At 56.3% G+C, this 25,962-nt stretch overlaps 3 protein-coding genes and 1 long non-coding RNA gene across 6 annotated transcripts in view; 3 read left to right on the top strand and 1 right to left on the bottom strand.

Annotated features, from left to right (window-relative positions):
- POLE (DNA polymerase epsilon, catalytic subunit) overlaps nt 1–9,888 on the top strand; it is a 48,323-nt gene extending 38,435 nt beyond the window's left edge. The window contains exons 43-49 of the mRNA XM_031442437.2: nt 1,323–1,512; nt 2,364–2,495; nt 2,602–2,795; nt 6,868–7,068; nt 7,598–7,723; nt 8,302–8,391; nt 8,548–9,888. Coding sequence (XP_031298297.1) covers nt 1,323–1,512; nt 2,364–2,495; nt 2,602–2,795; nt 6,868–7,068; nt 7,598–7,723; nt 8,302–8,391; nt 8,548–8,661 — 1,047 coding nt within the window. The 3' untranslated portion in view covers nt 8,662–9,888. The remainder of the gene's footprint in view (nt 1–1,322; nt 1,513–2,363; nt 2,496–2,601; nt 2,796–6,867; nt 7,069–7,597; nt 7,724–8,301; nt 8,392–8,547) is intronic.
- Nucleotides 9,889–11,317: 1,429 nt separating this feature from the next.
- On the bottom strand, nt 11,318–14,866 carry P2RX2 (purinergic receptor P2X 2). 3 transcript variants are annotated; one of them, XM_064481368.1, is made up of 12 exons: nt 14,691–14,866; nt 14,196–14,331; nt 14,029–14,100; nt 13,828–13,903; nt 13,649–13,745; nt 13,384–13,464; nt 13,118–13,256; nt 12,595–12,725; nt 12,283–12,373; nt 12,090–12,155; nt 11,939–12,016; nt 11,318–11,746 (listed from the first exon to the last, which is right to left on the bottom strand). In XM_064481368.1, the coding sequence occupies exons 1-12, from the start codon at nt 14,864–14,866 to the stop codon at nt 11,642–11,644; spliced, it is 1,248 nt and encodes a 415-aa protein (XP_064337438.1). In that variant the 3' UTR covers nt 11,318–11,641. The 3 variants fall into 3 exon arrangements, with proteins under 3 accessions (XP_064337438.1, XP_031298300.2, XP_064337439.1); XM_031442440.2 differs by having other exon boundaries at nt 11,318–12,016; XM_064481369.1 differs by lacking the exons at nt 13,828–13,903; nt 14,029–14,100 and having other exon boundaries at nt 11,318–12,016; nt 14,759–14,866.
- Nucleotides 14,867–18,502: 3,636 nt separating this feature from the next.
- On the top strand, nt 18,503–25,349 carry LOC135319779 (uncharacterized). The gene is made up of 3 exons (XR_010378648.1): nt 18,503–18,538; nt 24,735–24,936; nt 25,148–25,349. It is a non-coding gene; the product is annotated as an uncharacterized LOC135319779 (long non-coding RNA).
- Nucleotides 20,915–23,901, top strand: LRCOL1 (leucine rich colipase like 1). Its single transcript, XM_064480942.1, has 7 exons — nt 20,915–21,004; nt 21,827–22,054; nt 22,134–22,259; nt 22,338–22,558; nt 23,107–23,201; nt 23,291–23,357; nt 23,790–23,901. The coding sequence occupies exons 1-7, from the start codon at nt 20,915–20,917 to the stop codon at nt 23,899–23,901; spliced, it is 939 nt and encodes a 312-aa protein (XP_064337012.1).
- Nucleotides 25,350–25,962: the final 613 nt, after the last annotated feature.

The raw sequence follows: 25,962 nt of genomic DNA, 5'->3' as shown, positions 1-25,962 counted from the left end.
AGGGAGTCCGTGCTCTCACAGAGTCTGAGGGCAGACGTCACGAACAAGCAAACCAGTGGGTGCAGAGCACAGTGTCAGCACAGCTGGAACAGAGCGGGGGGTGGGGGCTGGTCCAGACAGGGAGGCCAGGGTGTCCTCGGAGTGGGGGCAGGCCCCCAGTGCAGGGCTGCCGGGGGCACGGGTGTGGGCACAGAGCAGGCCACCGAGGCCTGAGGGCCTTAACAGAGACTTGGCTTTTAGTAATGGGGAGATTCTGAGTGGGGAAGTGTCAAGGCCTGAATTCACTTGGGCCCCGTGTGGACACCACCACCAGGTGTGACTGGGAGCACCAAGGAAGGTGTGGGCGGGGCAGGGTGCAGTCAGGGAGAGGGATCAAGTGGGTACTGAAGGTGGAGTGGACAGGCCAGCAGGGTGAATTTGGGGTGATCCCCGGGCATATAGGTTGGGAGGGGTGTGCCTGGGTGTGTGAACCCAAATGGCTGTGGGGAGAGGGGAGGCATGCTTGGCAGGGGCATGTGGTGTTTGCCGTGCCTGAAATTTGCTTAACGTGCGGAAGGCCAGGTGGTGACGGGTGTCTGGGGCAGGGTTGGGGGTAGGGACTTGGTGTCATCCGTGAGCCTGGCAGCTGGGGCTGGTGAGATCACCTGGGGGTGAGTGCAGGTTGGGAGGACTGAGCACTCCTAGGGCAGGTCTCCACGGAGGAAGCCACCAGTGGGTGGTGGAGCCTCCAGAACCAGAGAGCGTTCCCAGAAGCAAGGAGCTGTGCTGCTGAGAGCCATGCAGACAGGCTGCCCTTGGTGGTGGGGTAGGGAGGTCCCCAGAGACCACGCTGCAGGAGAGGAAGTGCAGGCCGTATAGATGAATCAAGGGAAGGCGGTGGTGGCTGCTGCTGTTAAGGATGGCGGCCATTAGAGGTGAGATGCTGCAGTGAAAGGGCTGTGGGGAGGGCCGTGGTCAGGCGGCAGGGGCGGTCCGCCAGAGAGCCAGATCCTTAGTAGAACCGTCTCCATCCCAGGAGGGGGCCTGGAACTCAGGAGAACTGCTCACCCAGGAAGCCCCCTTGATTCTTCCCTTCCGGGGAGGTGGGAATTGAGTAATTTTCAAGTGAATCCTCTGAAACAGCAATGAGAGCAACAGCTGGCTTCTGCACCAGCACGCTCTGAATGGCTTGCTCCTTAGAGTCGTCGTCCTGCGGGGCCTCACCCGGGCATGGGGACATGGGATGAGGAACATCACACTGGCCAGACCCCGGATCCGCCCAGCGTGCTTCCTGCTGTGAATGCCACTGTGGGGAAGCCTGACTGGGGTGGTCTCTGTCACAGCGGGACTCCCCCAAAGAGGGCAGAGCCGAGGAGGAGGGGGAGCCTGAAGAGGAGGAGGAGGAGGAGGAGCAGGAGGAGGAAGGCACACAGGAGCTGGATGTGGAGGACTTGCTGGAAAACAACTGGAACATCTTGCAGTTTCTGCCACAGGCAGCCTCCTGCCAGAGCTACTTCCTCATGATTGTTTCCGGTGAGTCGTCCACGCTTGCCATCACGTCTGAGTCCTGCGGTGGGGGCGCTGTGGCCCCGGCAGGAGGAAGCACACCCAGCGTCGGGGCCCCGGGGTGATGGAGAGGAGGCCCCTCGGCCTCCCACAGAACCAGTGAGGAAGGCTGCCCAGGCGTCACCGAAGGTCCTGCCCCCGGGGTTTGTGCGTGTGCACGTGCCGTGACTAACACAAACCCCGAGAGAAAAGTTTAGGCCCTTCCTGAATCAGCTGCCCCCCTGGCTGGTCTTTTTTTCACAACTTTTGGTATAAGAAACTCCTGTATTTGATCTGGGTTTAAAGACTTAGTATTTACAACCCAAGGCACCTAGGTTGATACGCAGATGAAGTGCATCTCAGAGCGAGGCATCAGAACAGAACGAGTAATGGAGAGCGTCATAAATGAACTGGCAGCGGGTACGCAGCATAGACGTGCCCACGTAGCTCGCGGCGGAGGTAGTTGTGTTTATGATTATTTTATATTTTGTCTGCTTGTCCTTGAGTCCTTCACTTTCTTAAGTTCTCTTGCAATGTGGGCCTCGTGGAGTTTCTGGAGAGGGGTGTGCTCCCTGGGAGTCAACGCAAACCCTCTATGGCACCAGTGTGAAGGTTAGCGTGCGTCACCTTGTTCAGCGGCACGCTTTCCCTCAGTGTGAGCTTGGGCATCAGCGAGTGCCCTGCTCATTCCCATCTCTCTGACTTTGGCTCATCTACATGCAGCAAATAGAATCACCACTAATAATGGCATCTCAGCCCAGCCTGGTCGGCGGGTGCTGGAATGCTCCAGGCGTCGCTGACTCTGGGGGCCTGTGGCTGAGCCTGCCCTGTCTCTGCAGCCTACATCGTGGCCGTGTACCACAGCATGAAGGAGGAGCTGAGGCGCAGCACCCCAGGGAGTACCCCGGTGCGGAGGAGGGGGGCTAGCCAGCTCTCCCAGGAGGCCCAGGCGGGGGCTGGAGCCCTCCCCGGTGAGCACCCTTGCTGTGTGAGGCCACCACTGGGGTCCCCAACTCCTTCCCTCAGTGTCCTCATTACTGCAGAGTAGGCAGCAGGACCGTGTGCGTCTCTTCCCAGGGATGATCACCTTCTCACAAGACTATGTGGCGAATGAACTCACTCAGAACTTCTTCACCATCACTCAGAAAATTAAGAAGAAAGTCACAGGCTCTCGGAACTTGACCGAGCTCTCAGAAATGTTTCCTGTCCTCCCTGGTTCTCACTTGCGGCTCAATAACCCTGCTCTGGAGTTCATCAAATACGTGTGCAAGGTGAGGAAGTGCACGTGATGTGGGTGCAAGTCACTTGTTTATTCCACAACACTTTCGGCACCCCACTGCATGCAGCCGCTGTGTGAGGCGTTTGGGGCTCAGAGGTGGACGAGACAGGAAAGACCTCTGTCCTGGATCCCGCACTCCACTGAGGGTCAGGTGGGCTAAGAGGGGCGGGGCAGGTGAGGAGGCCCTCTGATGGGGCCAGGCTGACCCTGGGACTGAGAGGACCTAGCTGTGTGGGGATCTGAGGGAAGAATGAAGTCTGGGTGGAGGGGAGGCAGAGACCCCGGGGGACGATCTGGCGGTGCTGGTGGAAGGCGGAGCAGCGGAGCAGTGGAACAGCAGTTGCTTACGGGTCACGTAGGGCCGGTGGGACAGGCTAGGAACTGGACGGAGCTCCCCGAACATCTGGGCCACTGTGGAACCCAAGAGGAGAGCCTTCTCAGATGCTAAATGCCTTTCTGGGAAGGGCAGGCTCAATCAGCGATGGGATAATATTACCAGATAAGGACCCAGCAGGCGTCATCCCTTACAAAGCACTTTACTGTCCATTAAGTTAACCTCCCAGCAAACTGCATTTCTCAGTGATCAAGTGACTTCTGACTGTGGTTAAGAAATGATTTCACATACCATTTTAATTCCTTGGTAGGCTTCAGAAATTTAAATTTTTATTTTTATTATGGTGTAACTTACATACAGTAAAATTCACCATTTGTAGTGTGCATTCCATGAGTTTTGGTGAAGGTACACAGTCATGTACCCACCACCACAGTCAGGATACAGGACGTTCCGTCACCCTCCAAATTCCCAACCCCTGGCACTGGCTCGTCTGTCTGTCCCGAGGTTTGTTCGCTTTTTCAAATCTGTGGTAAGAGTCACTGTGCAGTGCGGTGGTTCGAGTTCTCACAGACGGAGAGAGCTGTGCATCAACGGCAAGGTTGAAACGGTCACCCCCCCCCCCAGAAAGCCCCCCATGCTTCTCGTTGGGGCCCCACCCTCCTCTCACCTCAGCCCCGAAACCAGCCGTCTGCCTTCCGTCCTGCGTTGGGACCCCTCCCAGAATATCACATGAGTGGAATGGCTGGTTATGCAGCCTCGCGGGTCTGGCGTCCTTCACACAGCAAAACGCACCTGGGGTTCCCGGGCCAGGAGCTGCTGCTTGTTTCCGTGCTTAGTTCTTTTCCCTGGCTGAGTGCTGTTCCACCGTGTGGGAGAACCACACTCTGCTCACTTGCCCACGGACATTCAGGCTGCTTTCACTTTTTTTTTTTTAAATGTAAATACTGGGGCTTGAACCCAGGACTTCATGCATGCTAAGCATGCGCTCTACCACTGAGCTATACCCTCCCCACTGTTTTCACTTTGTGGTGATTATTAATAAAGCTGCTATAAACATTCTCAGAAAGGTTTTTGTGTGAACAGAAAGCTTCACTTCTCTTGAGTAAAATCCGAGCAGGGAATTGCTGGGTGGTTTCTAAAGTGGCTGCTCCGTTTTGCCTTCTCATCGGGGCGTAGGACTAGAGTCCAGCTGCTCTGCCTCCTGCAGGAACTTGATGCTGTTGATTTTCAAGATTTTATCTGTCCAGATAGGTGTGTAGTGGTGTATACCATTACGGTTTGCTTTTGTTTTTTGTTGGTGGTTTTTTGAATGACAGTTCTGTTTATTGGCCTGCGGTCGACACATTGGATTCTTCTGGCTTAGCCACCTCTTTCGTCAGAAGTCCAGTGTCGTGCTCTTAGCTTCATTTCCCTAATACTAAGATGAGGGTTGTTTCACGTGCTTGTTTGCTATTCATATGTCTTTAGTGAAAAGTCCAGATCTTTTGCCCGTTGTTAAAAATTGGGTCATTTTTCTTACTGTTGAGTTTTCAGAGTTCTTCATATGTTCTGGATACAAGTTCTTTATTAGCTCTTGTGATTTCCAAATATTTCCTCCCAAACTTTGACTTGCCTTTTCAAAATTTCTGTAACAGATTTTTTCAATGAGCAGAAGACCTTAGCTTTGATCTAATTTATCGCTTTTTTATGGGTTGAGGTTTTGGTGTCATATCTGAGAAATCTTTGCTTTAACCAAGGTCACAAAGGTTTTCTCTCTCTTTTTTTTTTTTTGACAAGTTGTACAGTTTTAGGTTTTAGGCTTTATATTTAGTCTGGTCCATTCTGAGTTAATTTTTGTACAATGTGTGTGTTACAGGTTGAGGTTTGTGTTTTGCATAAGCATATCCAGTTATTCCAGCACTGTTGAGAAAATTATCCTTTCTCCATTTATGTTTCTGCGTTTTTCAGAACTCAATAGCAGTGGTCAGAGTGGGCATCCTTGCCTTGTTCCTGATCTTCGGGGGAAAGCAGTAAGCACGATATTATCTGTAGATTATTGTGGGGACAACCCTCCAACAGGCTGAGGAGGTTCCTTGATAATTGTCATTTCCTGAGAGTTTTAATCATGAGTGGATGTTGAATTTTGTCAGGGGCTTTTTCTGCATCTGTTGCGATGATCCTATTGGGTTTTCTCCTTTAGTCTATTGATACGGTGAATTACACTGATTTCCTGCATTCCTGGGGATAAATCCCACTTGGGCTTTTTTTTTTTTTTTTTTTTTTTTTTTTTTTTAAATAGAGGTACTGGGGATTGAACCCAGGACCTTGTGCATGCTAAGCATGCGCTCTACCGCTGAGGTATACCCTCCTCCCCAACTTGGTCTTCATGTATTATCCTCTTTATAAATCAGTGGGTTCCGTTTGCTGGTATTTTGTTGGGGATATTTGAGTCTGTACACATGACAGTTGTTCTTCTGTAGTTTTCTTGTACTGACTTCGGTGCTGCTATCAGGGTGGTGCTGCCTCACAGGATAAGTTAGGAGTGTTATCCCCCCTGTGTTTTCTGGAAGATACTGTGTAGAATCAGTATTACTTCTTCCTTAATGTTTGGTAAGTTCACTTCCATTTTTATCTGTCTCTTCTAATTCAATCCAGTGTTCTTCCTATGTAAAGGGCCTGTGTAATGTATATATTTTTAAACAAACAGGGGTATATTGCCCAATAGGCTGTCAGTCCTTACTATAAATGTATTTGTGACAGAAAGAGAAAGAAAATGCCATTTGATACCGTTTATATGTGGAATCTAAAAAAAAAAACAGGACACAAATGAACTTACTTACAAAACAGAAGCAGACTCACCGACATAGAGAACAAACTTATGGTCACCCGGGGGTATAGGGGTGGGAAGGGATAAACTGGGAATTTGAAAAGGCACCTCTTGGGGGGTGATGGAAATGTTAGCTGCCTTGATTGTGGTGGTGGTTTCACATTAGTTTACACATCTATCAAAAATCATCAAATTGTACGTTTGAAATACGTGTAGTTGACAGGAACCAGACCACGATAAAGGTGTTTAAATAAATAAGTAAGTAAACGTTCTTGTGAACTCCTCTGCTTTGCTTCAAGTTTGATCACAAGCACTTACCCCAGAGAAGCCTTCTGAGCAGTGTCTGGTTCTGTGCTCTTGGCACTGGGCTAGGACAGCAGGGTGTGAGGGGTGGGGGAGGCCTGTGAGTCAGTCAGACCTGTCCTGTCCTGTCCTCTTGTTTACAGACAAGAGGTTAGTGACTCGCCTGTGGCTCTGCAGGCACCACTGTGGGAGTCTGACTTCCACTGCCAGCACCACAGCACCACGTGTGTGAGAAGAGACTTTTCTGGGCTGACCCAGGAATCCCTCCACTGTAGAAGGCTGAACTCTGCCACTTTGCAAATAGGATAGAAAGCTCTGGTAGACTTCGGACTGCCTGTCACAGAGGAGGAAGGAGCCAGTAAGGACGGCGAGTGGCCACCTTGGTGCTCCAGAGTCCCCTGGAGCTGAAAGAGGCCAGCAGGCGTGTGGCAGGGCCGGGCCTCCACTCTTACGGCCTTGAGTTGGGGACCTGCTGATGTGCCCTCTGATGCTTCTAACGTGAAAAGGAAGAGTTGAGATGATGCTGAGAAACAGCTTAAAGAGTTGGCTGTAGGGTTTTCTGGTGCAGAGAGGAGCAGGGCGTCCTGGGAGCGCCCCTGACGTGGGCTCTGTTCTCCGCAGGTCCTGTCTCTGGACACGAACATCACAAACCAGGTGAACAAGCTGAACCGAGACCTGCTTCGCCTGGTAGACGTGGGCGAGTTCTCAGAGGAGGCCCAGTTCCAAGACCCCTGCCGCTCGTACGTGCTCCCTGAGGTCATCTGCCGCAGCTGCAACTTCTGCCGGGACCTGGACCTGTGCAAAGACCCCTCCTTCTCTCAGGTGGGCCAGCGCCACCAGCCCGTCGCTGGTAGGGTCAGAATATTCAGGCGTCAGACAATTGGAGGGTCCTGCTATATCCCCTCTCATGTGACCCCAGTCTCCACCGTTTTTGGGTTACACCTGCTGGGCCCCCTGCTAGCTTTCATGTGAATTAGAAACAAGCACCCTTTTAGGGGAGAGTATAGCTCAGTGATAGAGCGCATGCTCAGCATACACAGGGTTCTGGGTTCAATCCCCAGTACCTCTTCTAAAACCTAATTACCTCCCCCACAAAAAAAAAAATGAAAGAAGAACCCTTTTTCACGCCACTCAGCTGCCACGTGCCAGACCCTTGTGCTGGTAAACAGGACACAAATTGATGACAGTGGTGATAGTGTGCCCTGGGGCTGTGGGCAGGCGGGCCGCGTTTCTCACCCAGAGCTCCCCATCCCTTCTCGACTCTGGGGTCCCATCGGGCTGGTGTGGAGAAGCTGCTGAGGAAGGCTGCGTGGAAGGGTGACAGGGCCGGGCCCTTTCCTTCTCTGCCTAGGATGGGGCCGTGCTGCCTCAGTGGCTCTGCTCCAACTGTCAGGTCCCCTACGACTCTTCAGTCATCGAGATGGCCCTGGTGGAAGCCCTGCATAAGAAACTGATGGCCTTCACCCTGCAGGACCTGGTGAGCAATGGGGCCTGGCGCTGGGTGCTGTTCTGTAGCCTGGCCCCCCTACCCTCCAGTCAGCAGAGGGCTTCTCTATAAGCAGTTTGCCTCTTAGGTCAGGCCTTGTAGACAAGCCTAGTTGACTCATTCTTACAGCGCCTTTTGGGTACCTACAGTGGCCAGGTACTGGCTTCATGGACCTTTTATTCTAGTGGAGGGAGAGCGACAGTAAACAGCACAGATAAAGTGTGTACGTGGTGGTGAGAGCACAGAGGACAGACGGGGACATGTGTGTGCAAAGGAGGGGGCTTTCAGTGTAGATGAAGGAGTGGTCTCACCAAGAGGGAACATCTCAGCCAAGACCCGAGGGAGGTGCTGGGATCCATGCAGAGAACAGCCGGTAGCCTGGTGTGATGGACAGGGGAGCCCCAGACTCGGAGTCAGGGGTGGGGTGTCCACAGAGAGGGAGTTTGGTTAAAGCCCATTATCGAGTCTCAGGTTTTATTCATAGTTGACGTGAAGGCCATGGGGGTAGGGGGAACTTGCCAGGCACCAGGCGACTGGCCAGCGCTGACCAGGGATGCTTCCCACTGCAGATCTGCCTGAAATGCCGGGGTGTGAAGGAGACCAACATGGCCGTGTACTGTAGCTGCGCTGGGGGCTTCTCCCTCACCATCCACACCAAGGTGGGGCTCCCACGGACAGCCGACCCTGCTGCCCAACTTGGCCATTGGCCCTCTCTGTGCTTTGCCCACACCTGCCCTTCCCCTTACGCACCCAGGCCTCGGCCTTGCACCCCTGTGCCTCCTCCGGGACGAGGTTGCACTGTGTCGTTCCTGTAGGTCTTCATGGAGCAGATCGGGATCTTCCGGAACATTGCCCAGCACTACGGCATGTCGTACCTCATGGAGACCCTGGAGTGGCTGCTGCAGCAGAACCCCGAGCTGGGCCACTAGCCAGCGGGGTGGTGTCCCCATTCTCTGCTCCAACTTCCCACATCCAAGATGAGCACCCAGGAGAACGATCCTCAGAGTTTTTGGGGAGCAGATCACACAGCTCAGAGGAACATGATCCAGCCAGAGCAGGAAGTGGCTCCAGGTTCCCCATGCCCCCGGCCTCGGTCAGGGCAGCCCTCTCTAGGCCCAGGAGGGGTCGTTTCCCCTGTGTGAACAGCCCTCCCCACAGCCTTCCCACCCTCTCCTCTGCTGCCTGCCCGGGCTGCGCCCAGAGGTCTTTCTCTGAGCTCTGGTAGGGTCTGCAGCCCCGGCTCTTTAGTCACGGGCTACCGCGGAGGGATGCTGTCCTCCGGGTCCGGGGAACCTTGACCTCAACCTGAGCATCTCTGAGTTCTGGGCTTCTCTGTCTGTGGACACTTCCTGGTCAGAGCAGGGTTTGCAGAGGGGCTGTATTGGGGTGCAGTCACCTTGCGTGCAGCAGCGAGACGGCTGGGGGCTTGGCTGCAGTGGGTGTGGCACCCCCTCCTCCTGAACCTGCATGTGCTGTAAGGGGCCACCGCAGCAGGGGACCTGGGGACCCAGGGGAGGAATGAGGCACACCATTACCTCAGATTTTGATATCATATGTCAGCACCTGGATTTTAGAAAGATACTTCTTAACATGCGAGACCAAGTTCTTCCCTGCAGCCCTGAGGGTGGGCGGGGCGGGAGAGGACGCAGCAAAGGACAAGAGCTGTTGTGTCGGTGGAGGCGCTGTTCCTGCTTCTCAGCCTCAGGGAGCAGCCCAGGACCTCTGACCCCAAGGGCCTGCCCAGTCTCTGAGTGCCCGAGGCAGAGAGGGCCCTGGGCCGTGTCTTTAAACTTGGACACTTACCATCGGCTTGCTCAGGGCCCTGTTGCTGGTGTGGGCCTTGCAGGTTTTCCGTCCCAGGTGGGGCTGGGAGTCGGCCTTCCAGCGACCGGGTGCAGCCTTTGCTGAGCGTGAGTCTCCCTCCATTCTGCCAAGAGCCCCAGAGCACAAGACCAACTCTGCCCCTCACTTGTAACTACAAAAGCAGAAAAAGAAAAACAGCCAACTTGACGAGGCAGCAAACACATTAAATGTGAATCATAAACTCAGAAACCCCTTAATGGGTGGGTGGTGGGGCCCCACTCCTGGATCCGGAGCCTGGTTTAAATTCATCCTTGTTGTCTAATTTAACACTTGGAATTTCCATGTGAATTTTACGTCTCCTGTGTTTGTGCACTGTGCCTTGGTCTCTGGAAGAAAACTGACTGACATGTGTCCGTCTGGGCTTGTCGGCCCCTGGGTACTGCCCACCAGGTGTGTCCAGGCCCAATGACTGCAAGAAACCTGACTCTGCTTGGTGATGGAGCCGGTCAGCCCCAGATGGAGAACAAATCAAATTAGGGCCGGATGGGAGGAAGAGGGCAAACCAGGCTTCCTGGAAGCGGAGACGGAGAAGTCCCAGGGGGCACAGAGGAGCCTGAGGTGGGGCTGCGTGCCTCACCCCTACTGTGCTCCCTGCAGCAGGGCTAGGGGCACTGGGTGCTGGCTGCCTCCACAGCTGCTGGCAGCTCCCTCGGATGCCAGCTTAGGGACCGGGAGCATCTGGGGCGGTGGAGGGTCCCAGGTCACTCACATTTGGGATGGGAAACCTGAGCCTCCGGCCCTGGTTCTTGAGCTGGAGCCCAGCCCCAACTGGAAAAGCCGGTTTCTCTAAAACTAGAGCTGCATGTCTGTGAGCCAAACACTCAGGGTGTCACGGGCACTTGGGTGACCTGTGGGGCCAACTGCAAGCTTAGGAGGGTCTGCAGGGGTGGCTGGATAGGGGCTTCTCAAGTGTTCGCTGGCTCCAGAGTGGGGCCGACCCAGTTGGCAGATGGGAGGGCCAGCCGTGACCTCAGGAGTGCTGTGATCACAGGTGAGATGGTCTGCAGGAGGCACTGTGCCTCAGACCTGCACACCCATCACTTGCTGGAGAAGCCGCCCTCCACCGGGTTGTGGTGTCCCTCAGAGCAGGGCCTGGCCAGGTAGAGCTGCTGGGTGGGATGACAACTGTAGCATCCAAGGATGCAGGCTGGCTAACCCAGTGCCAGCTCTCCACGCTCCACCTCCTGCCCTGTCCACCCCTGCTCCCCGGCACCAACGTCCTTCCCCCACGTCAATCCCCGTTTTAAGTAGAGCCTCAGGGCCTTGACAGGCGTTTTGGTTTAAGAGCCCAGTGTGACCTAAGCTTTCCTTTTCCTTGGAGGCAGCTCTCACAGCCTCCCCTCTGGCTTTCTTCTTCCTCGAGAGGTGCCATCCTCTGCCCCTTTTTTGAGGTTTGGAGCCTGGGGTGACCCCTGCAGTTATCCGGTAAATGTGCTCATTAAAGGGCAGCTGCTGGGCGGGTCCTGGGATCCTCACGTACTCTCAGCCTGTGTGTCCTCCACCTCCACTGGCCCCCAGGTCGGACGTGACTGTAACCTGGCTGGACGGGGCAGCAGACATGTCCGCACACCCTGCACCCAGGCTGGCTAGAGGGAAGCTGAAAACCAAGGACACCAAGAGCCCTCGTGTGCATATTTGTCTTCAGAGCCTCAATATGCGTTTCCCCAAAAAGGAGGCCAGAAGGTACTGGTCACGGGTTTATTAGACACTGGACATGTGACTTCTTGGCTACAAGGCGAGCAAAGGGCCAGGGTAGTGGTGGGTGGGTGGGGAGGAGGTAGAGGTGCAAGTGGGCACTCGCCCCTACAGGCCCCTGGGCAGTTGCGGGACGGGATGGAGGGCCATCCCCTCATGTCATCCCATTTGCTTGGGGGTCCTTTGGCTGCTGGTTTTGCTGAGATGCAGTGTTGAGGGTGTGGGCAGTGCCCAGGTCCAAGGTCCCAGCCGTGCTGCCAGGGTAGCTGGGAGCTGTCTCAGGGCCACACACTTCAGGGGCCCGGACAGGCCCAGGTCTCTGGTGCAGCATGGCGGAAGGTGGGAGTGGGCTCAGAGCTGGGCCAAACCTCGGGCATCTGTGAGTGTGTAGTCCTGTTGGGAAGGCTGGGAGGCACAGAGCCCTGGTCCTGCACCCCGGCTGGGAGCATCCACCATCTGCTCAGATGGGGCGGAGGTGGGGCGAGGTCGTGGGGGTGGGACAGCTCCTTCCTGGCTCTGCCCTTCACCCTGAAGATGGCCTGCCTCCCCGGGGTCTGTGGAGCAGGGATAGGGTGGGGGAGGGGCCTGGCCCAAAACAAGGGCCAGGGTTACAGGCCAGCTACCTGAGGAGTGTCTTGGGGTACACACCTTGTCGAATTTCTTATGGCTGTAGACCTTGTTTTTGTTCATGAATGTTAGCAAGATCCAGTCGCACAGGAAGGAGCCCTGAGGCCAGCAAGACCAATGCATAAGGGCCTGGCAAACCCCCGACGTCCCCAACCCTAGCGTGCATTCTTACCACCCCGATGGAGGTCAGCGCAGTGGCCAGGTTAATGATGGTGGGGATCAGGCTGAACTTCCCTGCCTGGCGGGGAGAGGCTGCCTCAGCTGGTGGGGAGTGGGTGGGACTCAAGGGAGGGGCGGGGTGGAGTGGTGCGGGAGACAGAGGCTGGGCCAGCCTGAATCCCGGGTCGGCAGGGTGGGCAGGTCACCTGTCCGTGCACAATGATGTCAATGCGGATCCCGTAGGCTTTGATGAGTGTGCGGGTGGTGCTGCCATTTATCTTGTAATACTTGGCGAACCTAGGACCCGGAAGTGTGTCAGAGTCTGGGACAGAATGACTGGGTGCGAGAGCCCTGGCTCTGACCCTGAGGAGCATGGTGGTGGGTATGCCCATTACCCAGGGGGCAGCTCCAAGACTGCTGACCACTGCGCCCCCAGGCTTTTGGGCACCTGCCCTACTTGCTCCTGGACCTCCACAGCCAGAGCAGACAAGAACCCAAGTGTCCCAAGGCCAAGGTACCTGAAGTTGTAGCCAGATGAAGCTGGGACGTGCTTGGGGTCAAGCCTCCGAAAGGAGTATTTGGGGTTGCACTTTGATGCCGACAGGTCCAGGTCACAGTCCCAGTTGATAATGACCCCAATGACACCACCCTGCCCAGAAATGAGCACAGAGACTGGTCAGACTGACAGGTTCACAGAGAGGACTTCAAGAGCCCTGGGGTCCTGCTGAGGCTGTGCGAGGGGCATACTGGGGGCATCCAGGGCAGCTCGGGGCAGAGAGCTGGAGAAGGGGGCTTGTTGAGTGCCCTGCTTCTGAAGCATGAGGATGCCCGTGGCCAACTGTGTGACCAGGAGTCAATAATTTAGCAGGAGCCACACACCCGGATGGGTCAGGCGATCGTGTTTCTCTTTCCTCTGCCCGAGCAGGGCCAGGGCTGGCCAAGACTGTAGAGGAACTCAGCTGTAATGAGACCCTCTGTGTGCAGGTGGGAGCCAGCACCCAGGACAGCTGCCCTGCCCACTCTCCCTGGCTGCGCCCTCACCGTGTGTGCCAGCTCCGTGAAGTTCTCCCCTGCCTGCTCCACGATGTAGCCCAGCTTGAAAATGGGGCAGTAGAGGTCAGAGACCTCATGAAATGTGCAGTGTTTCAGGTAGCCATCCTTCCGGTGCTCGATATTGCCCCTGAGGACAAGGCCCAGCGGCATCAGGTGGAGAGAGGGCAGAAGCCTTGCACCCCCAGACAGCACATTCCAAGGAGGCAGCTCCCACCCCAGCCCGTCCCTTGTTGCCGTGGCCCAATGGCTCTTACTTGGAGAACTGGAATTTGGGGTAGTGGATGCTGTTCTTGACGAGGATGGTGAAATTGGGGGCCATCTTACCGAGAAACTGGCTGAGGAGGCACAGACTGGGTGTGTTTAGTCTCCCCTCCCCCCACCTTCCCCAGCCCCCCCTGGCTGCGCTGTCCTCCCCTCCCCCTCCCCCAGCAACCCCGGCTCTGGTCAGCGAGAAGAAAGGAGCAAAGCGGAGTGGCTCTTGGTTGGTCCTAGGTGGGTGGGGTCACCATCCGCGCACACCTGACTGAGGCCCCGTCTTCCACCGGGCACCAGCCGGTCACCTCGCAGGTCTTGGAGGACCCGTGGTAGTAAGGTACGCAGCGCCCGGTTCGCAAGCCTGCGGGCAGACGCGCGCTCAGGTGGCGCGGGGCGCGCCCCGGCCCTGCCCCTGCCCCTGCCCCTGGCTGGCGCACACTGACCGTTTCCCAGCATGTCCAGCTGCCCAGCCACACAGTCCTCGTCCGAGTCGCAGGTGGCGCTGTTGACCCTCATACTCTAGGGAGGGGGCTGCTTGGTCAGGGGCCCCGACACCCCTTGCCCCCAGGCGCTGCTCGGTCAGTGCAGCTGACCAGGCAGGGCTCCTCCCTCCCCTCCCAGCTCTGCCCTCGACTCGGCCTCACCTCGGCGCAGGTTCCGAGGCTCTGGAAAGGGGTGACCTCTATCCTGGTGATGATGCTGAACACGCTGCCCCCCTGAGCTCAGAAAGAAAGGCGGGTCGGCCGGCGGGGGCGGCTGGGCCACCGTTAGGTCCCACTCTCAGGGTGCGGGGGTGGGGGGCGGGGCGCACCTCGGGGGGTTTCACGTACTCCTCCACGTCCCACACTTTGTGCTCGGACAAGGTGATGCCTTTGACCTTGGTGATGACGGAGCTCTCGGGGCCCGTCTCGCTGTCCTGGTAGCTCTTCTGCACGATGAACACGTACCTGTGCAGACGGACAGAGCCAGCTCTGGAGGGGACACCGGGTTAGACTCGGGATCCCTCCCTTACCAAGTCGGGTCGGCGCCCGCGGGATCGAGGCTCCATCACCGCTCCTCGGAGGCCGGGTAGGCTTTGCGGGCTGGGAGGGGCCAGCCCGGTCGCCCCCAGCGTTCTCCAGCCCCTGTGCCCGTTCTCGCCGGGCGACCTCCTTGCTCCCAGCCCAGTGTGGCCCCTGCCATTTAGGACTCCCCGGCGGCCCCTCCCCGGGCACTCCCGCCCCTGGGGACCCCGCGGGGCACCCCATTCCCCTGAGTCCCCTTCCCCCGGGCTCCCCCTCCCGGCGCCGGGCCGGCGCGCACCCACCACACGAAGTAGAGCAGAATGAGCAGCTGCACCGAGCGGTACACGACGCCCAGGCGCCGGTTCTTCACCACGATCACCTTGGGCGTCTCGTAGTCCCAGAACGCGGACCAGCAGCCCCGGGCCAGGCGCCGGGCCGCGGCCACCCCCGCGGGGGGCTTGGGCTCGGCAGCCGCCATGGACCCGGAGGGCTCTCGAGGGCTGGGAGGCGCGCGGTGCGGGCCTGGCGGGCTGGGGCGGGGCTCCGGCGCGCCCTCCTCCTGAGCGTGGCCTCGTCTGTCCCGCCCCTCCCGAGGGGCCGGGGGTGTTGGGGGGGTGCCGGGTGGAGACACCCAGCGCACCTGGCGGGTGTCGCCAGGCAGGGCCGGGCGGGGGCCGATCCAGGGTCGCGGCAGCCCTCGCCCCCGGCCCGTCCCCCAGCCCGTCGGGGAGGATGTGAAGACGGATCAGGCCCGGGGAGGGCACTTAAGCCGCGGGAGGAAAACCGGGCGAAGGACCGCCCACCTCCTCAGCGTCTCCACCGGCGTCTGATCTGCACCGCGCATTAACCCCGAGGAGCAATCCCTTTTTAAAAAAGTATGTGTACGTCGTTCCCATTTTTATTGAGATACAATAGACGTGAAGTTGTGTAAATGGAAGGTGTACAAGGAGATGATCTCCCAAGGCAATCCCGCCTCCAGGGTCCAGACAAAAACCTGGATCCCTTCCTCGGCCCAAACAGCCCTCTTGCTTTTATCTACAGATAGGTGTCAGGGCCTTCAGTTCCAGGCTCCTCCTCCACCCAACCCCCCAGCCTCCTTTCTCACCTGGATTTCCGCAGTGGCTCCCAACTGTACGCCTCGATCCATTTCCCACTCCCCACCCCCTTTGCAAACCAAAGGTTTGTTTTTTCTTTTGTTTTTTCTCTTTGTATCTCCACACCCATCTCTTTATTCTGGAGCAAATCCCAGACATCATAGCATTTCCCAAAATGATCAATGTTTTACACTTTTTTGAAATGAAATTCACATAGCATTTAATGAACTGTTTTAAAGAACTGTTTGTTGAACAATCCAGTGAAATTTAGTACGTTCACAATGTTGTACAACCACCATTGTCTACTTTCAATCATCACCAAATAAAACCCCTTACGCATCAGGGGAATATACCCTGGAGGGGAATTCACAGAATCGTGGAATATTTGCCTTCTTGTGTCTGACATCTCTCACTTAGCATGAAGTTTTCAAGGTCCATCTGGGTTGTAGCCTGTGTCAGTCTTCCCTTCCTTTTTATGGCAGAATGGTATTCCATTGTGTGGATCGTCCACGGTTTATTCATCTGCTGATAAATGTTTGAGTTTCTAAGTTTTGGCTGTCGTGGCTAGTGCTGCTCTTCGTGTGCAAGTATTTGTTTGAACACTTACTTTCAATTCTTTGGGGTATATGCCTAGCAGTGGAATTTCTGGTTCGTATAGTAATTCTGTGTGTAACTTCTTGAGGAAACACCAAAATGTTTTCCAAGCAGCTGAATCACTTTACATTCCAATCAGCAATAAACAACAGTTCCTACTTCTACACCTCTTTGTCAATGCTTGTTATTTTCCATTCATTTGGTTATTGCCATCCTAGTGGGTGAAATTGTGTAATTTTTTGGATCAATGCCTAGTCGAGTCCCTTGCCCATTTTTGCATTGTGTTGTCTTGTTCAGTTGTAAGAATTCTCTCTGTGTTCTGGATACCAGATCTTTATAAGGTATATGATTTTTAAATATTTTCTCCCATTGTTGGTTGACTTTTCACTTTACTGATAATGACGTTTGGTGAACAGAAGTCTTTAATTTTAATGAAGTCTAATTTATCTATTTTTTTCCTTTTTTTGCTTGTGCTTTTGGTGTCATTTCTAAGAAACCGTTGCCAAATCCAAAGTCAGGAAGATTTACCCTTGTTTTCTTCTAAGAGTTTTATGACTTTAGCTGTTATATTTATATATTTAAAATTTTTTATTGTATTATTTATTTTGAGGGGAGGTAATTAGGTTTATTTATTTTTAGAGGAGGTACTGGAGAGTGAACCCATAACCTTCTGCATGCTAAGCATGAGCTCTGTCAAGATAGCTCTCCCTATCTTGAGCTATGCCCTCCCCTAAGCTGTTATGTTTAGATTGTCAATCCATTTTGAGTTAACTTTTGCTTTTGGTGTGAGGTAGCCCTCCAACTTCATTCTTTTGCATGTGGATGTCCAGTTGTCCCTGCACCACTTGTTAAAGAAACTATTCTTTACCCATTGAAGGGTCATGCTTGTAATGAAAATCAGTTGATCATAGACATAGAACTTATTTCTGGAGTTTCTATTCTATTCCATTGTTCTATCTGGGTATCCTTATGCCAGCACCACACTGTTTGGATTAACTGTAGCTTTGTAGATCTGTTTTAGAATATTTTTATCACCCCTATAAGAAACCCCATCTCTGTTACCAGCTCCTTCCTCCTCATGTCCCCTGCTGTGGTTTCAGTCCTCAGCTCTCAGACACTCAACCCTGGCTCAGATACTGACCCGGGCTGTCTCTGGAAGTGGTGCTGACTCCTGGGCTAGGTTCTTCGGAGACTCAGGAGCAGCCAGCCCCAAGGAGGGGTGGCCCCACCTGAGGCCGCCATGCTGTGAGCTATTCCAGCCATCGTGGATGTGCGGGTGGAGAAGCCACATCTTTAGGTCACCTGACTGGCCTTTGCCACATAACTCCAAGTAAGAACTGAGCCCAACCAACCCACAGACCTGGAGAGACAATAACAAATTGCCCTTTGGGCCACTGACTTTTGGGGTCTGTGAGGCAGTGGTCGCCTACTGAACCCCTCACAGCCCGGCACCAAACCCGGAGTTGTCCTGGGTTCCTTGTGCCCTTGGCTCCCACACCCAGTCAGCACCTGGTCCTGATTCTCGCAGCCACATCCCCACAGCACCATCTCTCATCCTGCCCTGAGGTGTGCCCCCTGCTTTCTGGGACCCTCTCTGCTCTTGGGGTTCTTGTACCTGATGGTAGGAAAGGGCCTGATCCTCCCACTGCCTCCTACACCCAGGCTCTGTCCTCCCCCTCTGCCTGGAACTTTCTCCTGCCTCCTGCCACCTGGGGAACCCCACCTGGAGAAGCTCGTCCTCCCTCCCAGCATCCCCACCCTCCCCTAAAGGCACCTTCCACACTTTGCTGGCAGGTGCATTTCCCAAACTAGACCAAAGACTCTTTCCTAGGTGGCAAGGTCAGGGCCATGGGGTGGAGTGGAAACAACACACATCTTTCCCTCCGTAGAGCCCAGCATGCAGTCAATAATAGGTAGGTCAGTAAACGTGAGTTGAATGAGCAATTCGTGCAGACCACCCCTGTGAGAACAAACAGCCAGGGCTTGGCAGATGCCCAGGCAGGTGGGTGGGGACCCTGAGTGAGAGAGGTCGGCTCCAGGGGCGCCTGAGGGGGATGCTGGTGGGGAGGGCGGGGTGGCTGAGCAGGGTGGGGGGACCCAGCAATGGGCTAGGGGCCACATTTGGCCTCTCTGGCAGGTCCTGAGTTGAGAAGCTGTGGTCACTGGCCCCATGCTGGCCGTCTGGGCCGACAGAGGCTGCAGCTGGCCCCGGGACTGTGGTTGCACCCTGCGTCACGGGTGGCCTGGCCGCTGCCCCGAGCATGTGGTCTCTCCCGCGGAAGGCGGTGAGACTTCCTTGTGAGAGTGAAGGCGGGGACAGAAGACAGAGAAGCGGAGGCCGGGGAGATGCTCCAGTGATTCTGCCACAGCTCCACCCTGGGCTCCCTGGAGTCTTTTCTGGAAGCCACAGCCTGGCCAGCCTCAGTCTCCACAGAGGGGCAGGTGGGACCCAAGATTCAAAGGTAGGACCGCCGACTCCTTCAGCCACTAGCAGCTGCCAGAGGTAGTTTTCCTGCCAGAAACATCACACGGTTACTGACGTGTTTGTCCCTCTGTGTGGGAGTACGCCGGGCGGCCTGCTTGGGACCCGTGTCAGGGCTGACCTCTGACCTTCCTCTCAGAGAGTGTCAGAGGCAGGGAAGGTCACCAGTGACATGAGGAGCTTATGCCCAGATATGGTCACTATGGTTTTGTTGTGTAATTTAATTGCCCGGGATTTGTCAAGTTTGGGGCAAGATTTGGCATCAAGCTTCTGTTTGGCAGATTGAGATACTATGGAATCATACCTGACAGTGACATTTGGAAAAAGCCAAAATGGGGAAAGGTGCCTGATCTGAGAGATTTATAAGCAAATATCCAATAAAGGGGACCCTACATAGGAGACTATTTCCAAATAACCAGGGGCTGTGAATGTGTGATTCTGCAAGCTATGCCTCCAGGGCCCCTAGAGGCAGGTCTGTGGTCTTTGTTTAAATTATGGTAAAATACACACAACGAACAATTTACCACCTCAGCCATTTTTAGGGGCACAGCTTAGCGGCATTAAGCGCAGTTGCACCGTCAGGTGACCACCCCCACCAGCCCTCTCTGAGACACTCATCCTCCCACACTGAAACGCTGTCCTGTCCCTGTGAAACACTAACCCCCTCCGCCAGACCCTGGAAACCAGCGCCCTGTCTCGGTCTCTGTGGACTTGACTCCCCTGGGGACCTCACAGGAGCGGGATCCTTTTATGTCTGGCTCAGTTAGCTGAGCACGTCCTCAAGGTTCATCTGTGTGTGGCCGGTGTCAGAGCAGCCTTTCTTTTGAAGGGGAATAATCTTCTGTTGTGCGTATGGGCCACATCTTGCTTATCCATCCATCCATGGGTGGACACCTGAGCTGCTTCCACCTCCTGGCTCTTGCGGGTGCTGGGCTGTGAGCACAGGGGGGCTGTGACCTTCTGGAAACTGGATGTCTCCACGGGGCACAGCGTGTTCCCGTGCTGGGCTGGCTCTTCGATCGGTCAGGCACGTCGTGCCCAACTCCGTAAACTGGGCCTGTAAACTTCCTAAGGGCCTAGAGGTTTGAGACAAGAAAATGGGTTTTTCTGGGTTAAAGTAGAGAAAAGAACACTACAAGTTTGAAATTTTGAAATGTTCAAGTTGTGATTCAGATTTACCTTTTACATAGTTATAACCTAATGACAGATTTGATATGATATAGAACAGGGTTTACAAAGTTCGTACAATGGCTACGTGGTTGCTGTTTATCTTGGAAACCACTGATGTGATTCATTGTTTGCTGCCATCTTTCTTGAATCGTGTGGTTAGCGGCCTCTGAGACCTTTGACTGACTAGACATGGGGGGTTTTTAAGGGCGGAGCTGTGTCCCCCAAATCCATATGTTCAAGTCCTAGCCCAGGACCTCAGGATGTAACTGTCTGTGGAGATGGGGGTCTTTAAAGAGGTGATGAAGGTAAAATGAGGTAGAGGTGATCAGGGCACGGACACCTGCAGGCTGGTCATGTGAGGCCTCAGCGGGAACAGCCCTGTCCACTCCCTGATCCAGGACTCGCGCCTCCAGGCTGCAGGCTGCGCTTGTCTGTGATGTTTGTTACGCAGCCCAGGGGACTGTGACTGGTTAGGGGCACACCTGGCTCCTCAGGCTGGTCCGAGTTGGAGGTGGGGCTGCGGTTACCAACCCAGTGCTGGTGTCTGGGGCCGACAGAGAGGCTGTGGTCTCCTTCCCAGCCTGGCCACTCCAGGCTGCTGTCTGTCTGTAGATTCCATCTCCCAGGACAGAAAGTGTGTCTTGGGTTCCATTCTGGAGATGCGATGAAACTCAAGAGCTGCTTCTGAGTGGAGGGCGAGGAGCCTGGGTGGACCGGGGCCAGGGAAGTGTGGGCTGGGGGTGCCTGGCGAGGCCTCGGAGCAGACTGGATGGGCTGCCCAGAGGCCCGCGCACCTGCTGAGCTGCGAGGCTCTCCAGGCTGGGGGAGACCTGCAGACTCACCCTTGGCAGTCTGCCTGCCTGTGGCACGCACCTTTGATAGACAGTGTCCCAGCTCCACAGGCACACTTTTTTGAGGAAAAATTTAAAACACTGTTCTCATACCCATGTTGAAATAGACTTTGAAGTGCTTGTTTATTTATGTGTTTTTTTGTGGGTAGAGGGAAACTAAGTGTGTTTATTTTGACGGAGGTGCTGGGGATTGAACCAGGACCTCAGGCATGCTAAGCCCACGCTCTACCCCTGAGCCACACCCTCCCCACTAAGTTTGAAGAATCCATTTGGTGGAGAACGATTGGGGTGGGGCACCCCGTGACACCCTGGCACCCACAGGCAGGGCTGCAGCGATGGCCAGCGCTAGGCGTCTGCTGCTGCTGCTCTGCCTGCTGCCTGCGTCCCTGGCGTGGAGGAGAAAGGGCCTGGGACAGTCCTACAAGGTAAGCACCACGTCTCCAGTCGCCAGGCCACAGCCCACGCTGGTGGGAACCCAGGCCCCTTTCCTGCCCCTGGGGCTCTGTGCCCCTTCTCCTCCCACCCCCTCCTGCCACCTGGTCCCTGCCGCCTGGCACAGAAGCTGCTCGGGGAACCCAGCACGGAGGAAGAGAGTGGCCGGGGCAGGTGTGGAGGAGGAGGTGAGGGGGAAGGCAGGGCCAGTGGGTGCGCAGGTGGGGCTGACAGCGAGCGCCTCGTGGTGTGACGGCAAGGACCACGTGATCTTCCGTCTGTCATGTGGACTGGCTCTGTGTCACTCCTGGATCCTGCCTGGTTCATGGGGCCCCCTGCACAGCGAGGATGCAGGAGGTGGGGGAGGGGCGCAGACACCCTGCCAGGTGGGCTCCCTTCCACCAGGGCCCTCCTGTTTCTTTTCTCCAAGTCTATCCCCCAGAAACCAGGGGGTGCTCCCCTTGGGCCCCCACAGTCCAGAGCCCCACCCTAGAAGTGGGCTCCCTCCTCTGTCCTTGTTCCTCACCTGCAGGGCCTCCAGCACCTGAGCTCAGGGACTTAACTCTCAGCTGGTGAGAGCTGTGGTCTCTTACAACAGTATAACCCACAACAGTGGCTCTCTGGGGCCTTAGTAATTTCGAGATTGTAAAGGAGCTCGGAGACCACATTTCTGAGAACTGAGGGCAGGCCCCTCACAGGAGGTGAGCAGGTGGCTGGCCTGGGCCTGGGCTCCTTGCTGGCTCTGTGGTCCTGGGCCAGTCATTTACCCTCTCTGAGCCTCAGTATCTCACCTGTAAAATGTGAGTGGGGAGAAGGGGGCCGGAGGCTTCATCCTCAGCCCTTCTTCCCACCTGGCTGCTGGGCCCCACCGCCTCCATCATCCTCTGTGGACCCTCCTGCCTCCGTTTTTGCCGCAGTGGATTGGGGAGGCCTGTGAGAGACACGAGGAATGCCAGAGCAGCTGCTGCGTCAAAAACAGCCTGAGCCCCCAGAAGTTCTGCACCCCCCGGAATGTCTTCCAGCAGTGCCTGTCCTGGCAGAAGGTGCGTGGAGGCGGGGAGGGGGCGGCCCTGGAGGGAGGTTGAGGGCCTGGCAGGAGGAACTGGGTCTCCATCTCTGCAGCCGAACGGGCACTCCTGCCAGGGCCACTCGGAGTGCCAGAGCGGCTGCTGCACCACCAACGGCTACAGACCGCAGATGTTCTGCACGGCCAGGACGCTCTTCCTGCAGTGCCTGCCCTGGCGCAAGGTGCGGGCCTGCGGGGGCGACACGGGAGGGGGGGGCGGGCTGGGCCAACCCGTCTGACCACTGCCCTCCGCCTCCCAGCCCAGGGGGGACTTCTGCCTGAAGCACAGCGAGTGCCGAAGTAAGTGCTGCGTCAGGCTGAGCGAGCTCAGCAGGCACCGGTGCGTTCCCCGGAGCGGCATCCTGGCCCAGTGCCTGCCCCCAGTGAGTCCCGGGCTCCGCCTCCAGAGGTGGACTGGCCTCTGTTTCCCTCTCCTGCAGCAGGAGCATGAGGGGGCGGCAGAGGGCACAGCCGTGGACGGGTGGGGGTGCTCGGGGCCAGCAGGGGGCAGCACCCCGCCTCCGGGGACTGACACCTGCAGGGCTGGACCACCCAGGCCGGACCCTCCTCCTCCTCCCTCCCATCTCCTTCTGGAGTCTTCCATGGGCTGAACTGCAAACCTGGAGGAAAGAGTTCAGTGAGGCAGCCCCTAGAGGGCAGCCCCCCAGGACACAGAACATGAAGAGGCCCATGGGGGAGCTAGGGGGGCAGAGGGAGATGATGGGAGACGGGGGAGGTTGGTGTGGGTGGGGCACCAGAGGTAGGGGGCTGGGGAGGGGAGGTGGGTGCAGGGGGTGGGGGGCCACCAGAGGTAGGGGGCTGGGGAGGGGAGGTGGGGGTGGAGGGGTGTTGGGGCACGGTGACTGCGGATGTGATTTGGGTTGGAGAGGACACTGGGGTGAAGCTTTTGAGCACCTGTTTTGATGCTCAAATCCATAACTTCAGTCTGACTGTGAAGGTCTCTGACCCTGGAGGTTAAGAACCAGACCCTTTTGAGCCCCCTCCTCACCTGCTCCTGTGGTGCCTCAGACCCCAGAGCAGCACTGGGCGAGCTGGTGCCCACACAAGTGAGTCCGAGGGTGTCTGGGCAGATCCACCGGTGGAGGCGGCAGTGCCGGGGAGAGGTATCTGGCCCTTAGGGTGCGCCTGGCCCCAAAGGCCAGCTCTCTTCTGCTCCTGCCTCCGGGCCTGGGTCTCCCTGTGTGTTTCCTAGTTCTCACCTTGTCCTCCAGTGACGTGGACCCCGCGGACGTCCACTTGTCAGGCCTGAGTCCAGCAAGGTGGGAGCCCTGCACCGTGGCTCAGGCCACTCTTACTGGGATGGTGAAAACCTGCAGGGATTCGTTGTCTAAACGGGAACTTCTGAGACCAGTCCTGTCCCGGTCTGTGAAAACCAGTCGCAGCCACTGGAACCTGCGTATGATGACGTGGTGACAATAAACCTACTGCCCTGACAGAGTGAGCGTGTCTGTAGACAGATGGAGGCCACGGCGCCGCCCTGGGAAGCCCGCTTAAGCAGAGATCAGGTCTCCCTGGGAAAAAGGGCAGGTGCCGGTGGCGGGTGTAACTCCTCACTGCACATAGAAGTCCTCACTCAGGGTTGTTCAAACTGAAAAGGCTCCCTTGACCTCGCTGACGGCGCAGTGAGGACATGGGCACCGACACCCTGAAGACTCCTGGGGGCCATGCGTTCACTCCTCCCCCTCCCTCAGTCCCCAGGCCGCCTACCTGCCTCCAGAGCAGAGGCCCTGGCTCTTCTGGAAACTCTTCTTGGGGGCAAATACCACAGCCCGCTCCTCTGTTCCCCGGACGCCAGAAAGTTAACTCTCACTGGAGACCGGTCGTCCTCAGCGCCCGTCACCCGCAACTGCAGGCTTCTTTTCCCGGCTCTGTTACAAGCAATCCCCCCTCCTCCCTGCCTCCCGGGGGGCCCTGGTGAGTCACTGGGCAGCCCAGTGCCCTGAAAACCCACACCGCTACAGAAGTCTGCTCACCTTCCATTCACTGCCACTCACAACTGGAAGTGACCCCAGTGTCCCTGGGTGAGCCAGTGGATAAACAGTGTGCCCTGTCCCCCACAGACGGCGTGGTCCCATTGTACCATCCTCCAGAAGAGACCCCTGGACGGAGACCAATTAGTGGCTGCAGGGCTGGGCTGGGAGGAATGCGGCCGCGACAGGAGGCCTGGGGTGAAGGAACAGCAGCGGCTGCCTGTGGTGGGCTCCCAGGAACGCCGGCCTCCCTCACCTCTGACCTGGCTTTGCAAGTCAGCGTTTCAGTGTAACTCATGAGATTGACGTGAAACAAATCTGGTGTGGCCTAGGGCACGCTGGTGTGTTTTGTGGTTGTGTGGACAGATGGGAGGGGACAGCGGTGCCCTGAGGAGCCAGCCGCACTGCTGTCTGCTTCTGGTGAAGACTGCCAAGGAGACGCCCTTGGGCCAGTCCCTGGGGGGACGGGGGTGGCCTGTGGGTCGAGGGGCACCGCAGGAGTGTCCTCCTGTTGAGTGTCCTCTGTTGTTTGGAGGTCCCTTGGTGGTTAACCAGCCCTTGACGAGTCCAGGCAGGACTCCAGGCTCCAGTCCAGCATCCGCTCCCCCACCCTTTATTTGGGGTTACAATGTGTCTTATAGGAAACCAATTTTCCCTCCTTTGCAGATAGGGATGGCCTAGTGACACACTTCTGATAAGGCTGAGTGCTGGGGGCACTTTTGTGAAGGGAAGGCCTCCCCTCTTCCATCTTCCAGCCAGGAACTCTGAGGCACCAGCCGTCACCTTATGACCCTGAAGACATGTTGGGTACCATGGAAACCACAGCAAAGGGCAGGGCAGCTGGAAAGCGGAGTGAGCCCTGGGACAGGTAACCTGAACAAAGCCCTCACCTGCTCAACCAGACCCCTCAGAGAAGCCTGCACCCTGACCTAGGTCACGGCTTCTCTTCTCACCTGTTCCTGGCAACTGAGCATCACTCCTAAATACATCATCCAAAATGCAAGGTCCTGGCTTCTTGAAGACTTGAAACTTTTTCAGGGGAGAAGGAGGTAATTAGGGTTATTTATTTATTTGTGGAGGGACTGGAGATTGAACCCAGGACCTCGTGGTTGCTAAGCACGCGCTCCACCACTGAGCTACACCCTCCCCCCTGGATTTGAAACATCTTTCACCAAGCACAGATGAAGCCATACGCCTGCACTTAGAGACCACGGTATGTGAAAAATACGTAATACTGGCGTCCTATCCATGTGGTGGTCTTGGCTGATGCTGTTAAAAAAAAAAAAAACAACTCCATAAGAGGTGTAATGTATTGGAAATAAATGTAAAAAAGATGAAACTGCTGTTGTTTGATCATGATGAAATGATTTTCTCAGAAAAACCAGTATCAACAAATGGTAAAACTGTTGAGGTTTCCAGACACAACATCAGCCAAGGAGAACCACTGGCTTTTCTCCACGTCACCAGTAACCAGGGAGAAAGCACAGTAAAAATAACATCCCTTTCAGATGAGCGGTAACATTATTCTGTGCCCAGTACCACCCCTTCCTTGTCCTCATGCACCAGGGCCATGGGACGGCGGGCCCACCGGGGCGGGCCTCTTGCCCCGATTTTCTCTTTGATGCACCCACTGCGCCGCCAAACCGCCTGGCACCTGGTGGGAGGGAGGAAAGTCTCAACAAAGGAAGGTGCCACTCCGCCCAGCACCGCCCCCAGTGGCCGCCAGGTGGCACTGCAGGCCGACAGCCGGTGACGGCCGCGGGAGTCTCCCAATGCTCCTGACCGGTCGGGGATGGAGAGGCGGGGGCCTCCTCCACAGACCCTGAAATTTCCCTTTTCAGCAGGAAAACAGCACTTTGCCCACGGCTACCCGCGAATTTTGGGGGACGCAGCC

The sequence above is a fragment of the Camelus dromedarius genome, chromosome 31, assembly GCF_036321535.1.
Source record: "Camelus dromedarius isolate mCamDro1 chromosome 31, mCamDro1.pat, whole genome shotgun sequence".
NCBI lineage: Eukaryota > Metazoa > Chordata > Mammalia > Artiodactyla > Camelidae > Camelus > Camelus dromedarius.
Note: the sequence above shows the minus strand (reverse complement) of the source record. Positions and strands in the feature narration are given on the sequence as shown.

What these genes read in the sequence shown, in the direction of transcription:
- P2RX2 (XM_031442440.2), bottom strand. Translation starts at nt 14,866, where the DNA reads ATGGCGGCTGCCGAGCCCAAGCCCCCCGCGGGGGTGGCCGCGGCCCGG. An exon ending in GCCTCGGAACCTGCGCCGAG is followed by an intron (nt 13,904 to 14,028) that starts GTGAGGCCGAGT and finishes CCCCCTCCCTAG; the next exon opens with AGTATGAGGGTCAACAGCGC. An exon ending in TCATCTGGCTACAACTTCAG is followed by an intron (nt 12,374 to 12,594) that starts GTACCTTGGCCT and finishes TCCGGGTCCTAG; the next exon opens with GTTCGCCAAGTATTACAAGA.
- LRCOL1 (XM_064480942.1), top strand. Translation starts at nt 20,915, where the DNA reads ATGGCCAGCGCTAGGCGTCTGCTGCTGCTGCTCTGCCTGCTGCCTGCG. An exon ending in GGCGGCAGTGCCGGGGAGAG is followed by an intron (nt 23,202 to 23,290) that starts GTATCTGGCCCT and finishes TGTGTTTCCTAG; the next exon opens with TTCTCACCTTGTCCTCCAGT. An exon ending in TCAGGCCTGAGTCCAGCAAG is followed by an intron (nt 23,358 to 23,789) that starts GTGGGAGCCCTG and finishes CCCCTCCCTCAG; the next exon opens with TCCCCAGGCCGCCTACCTGC.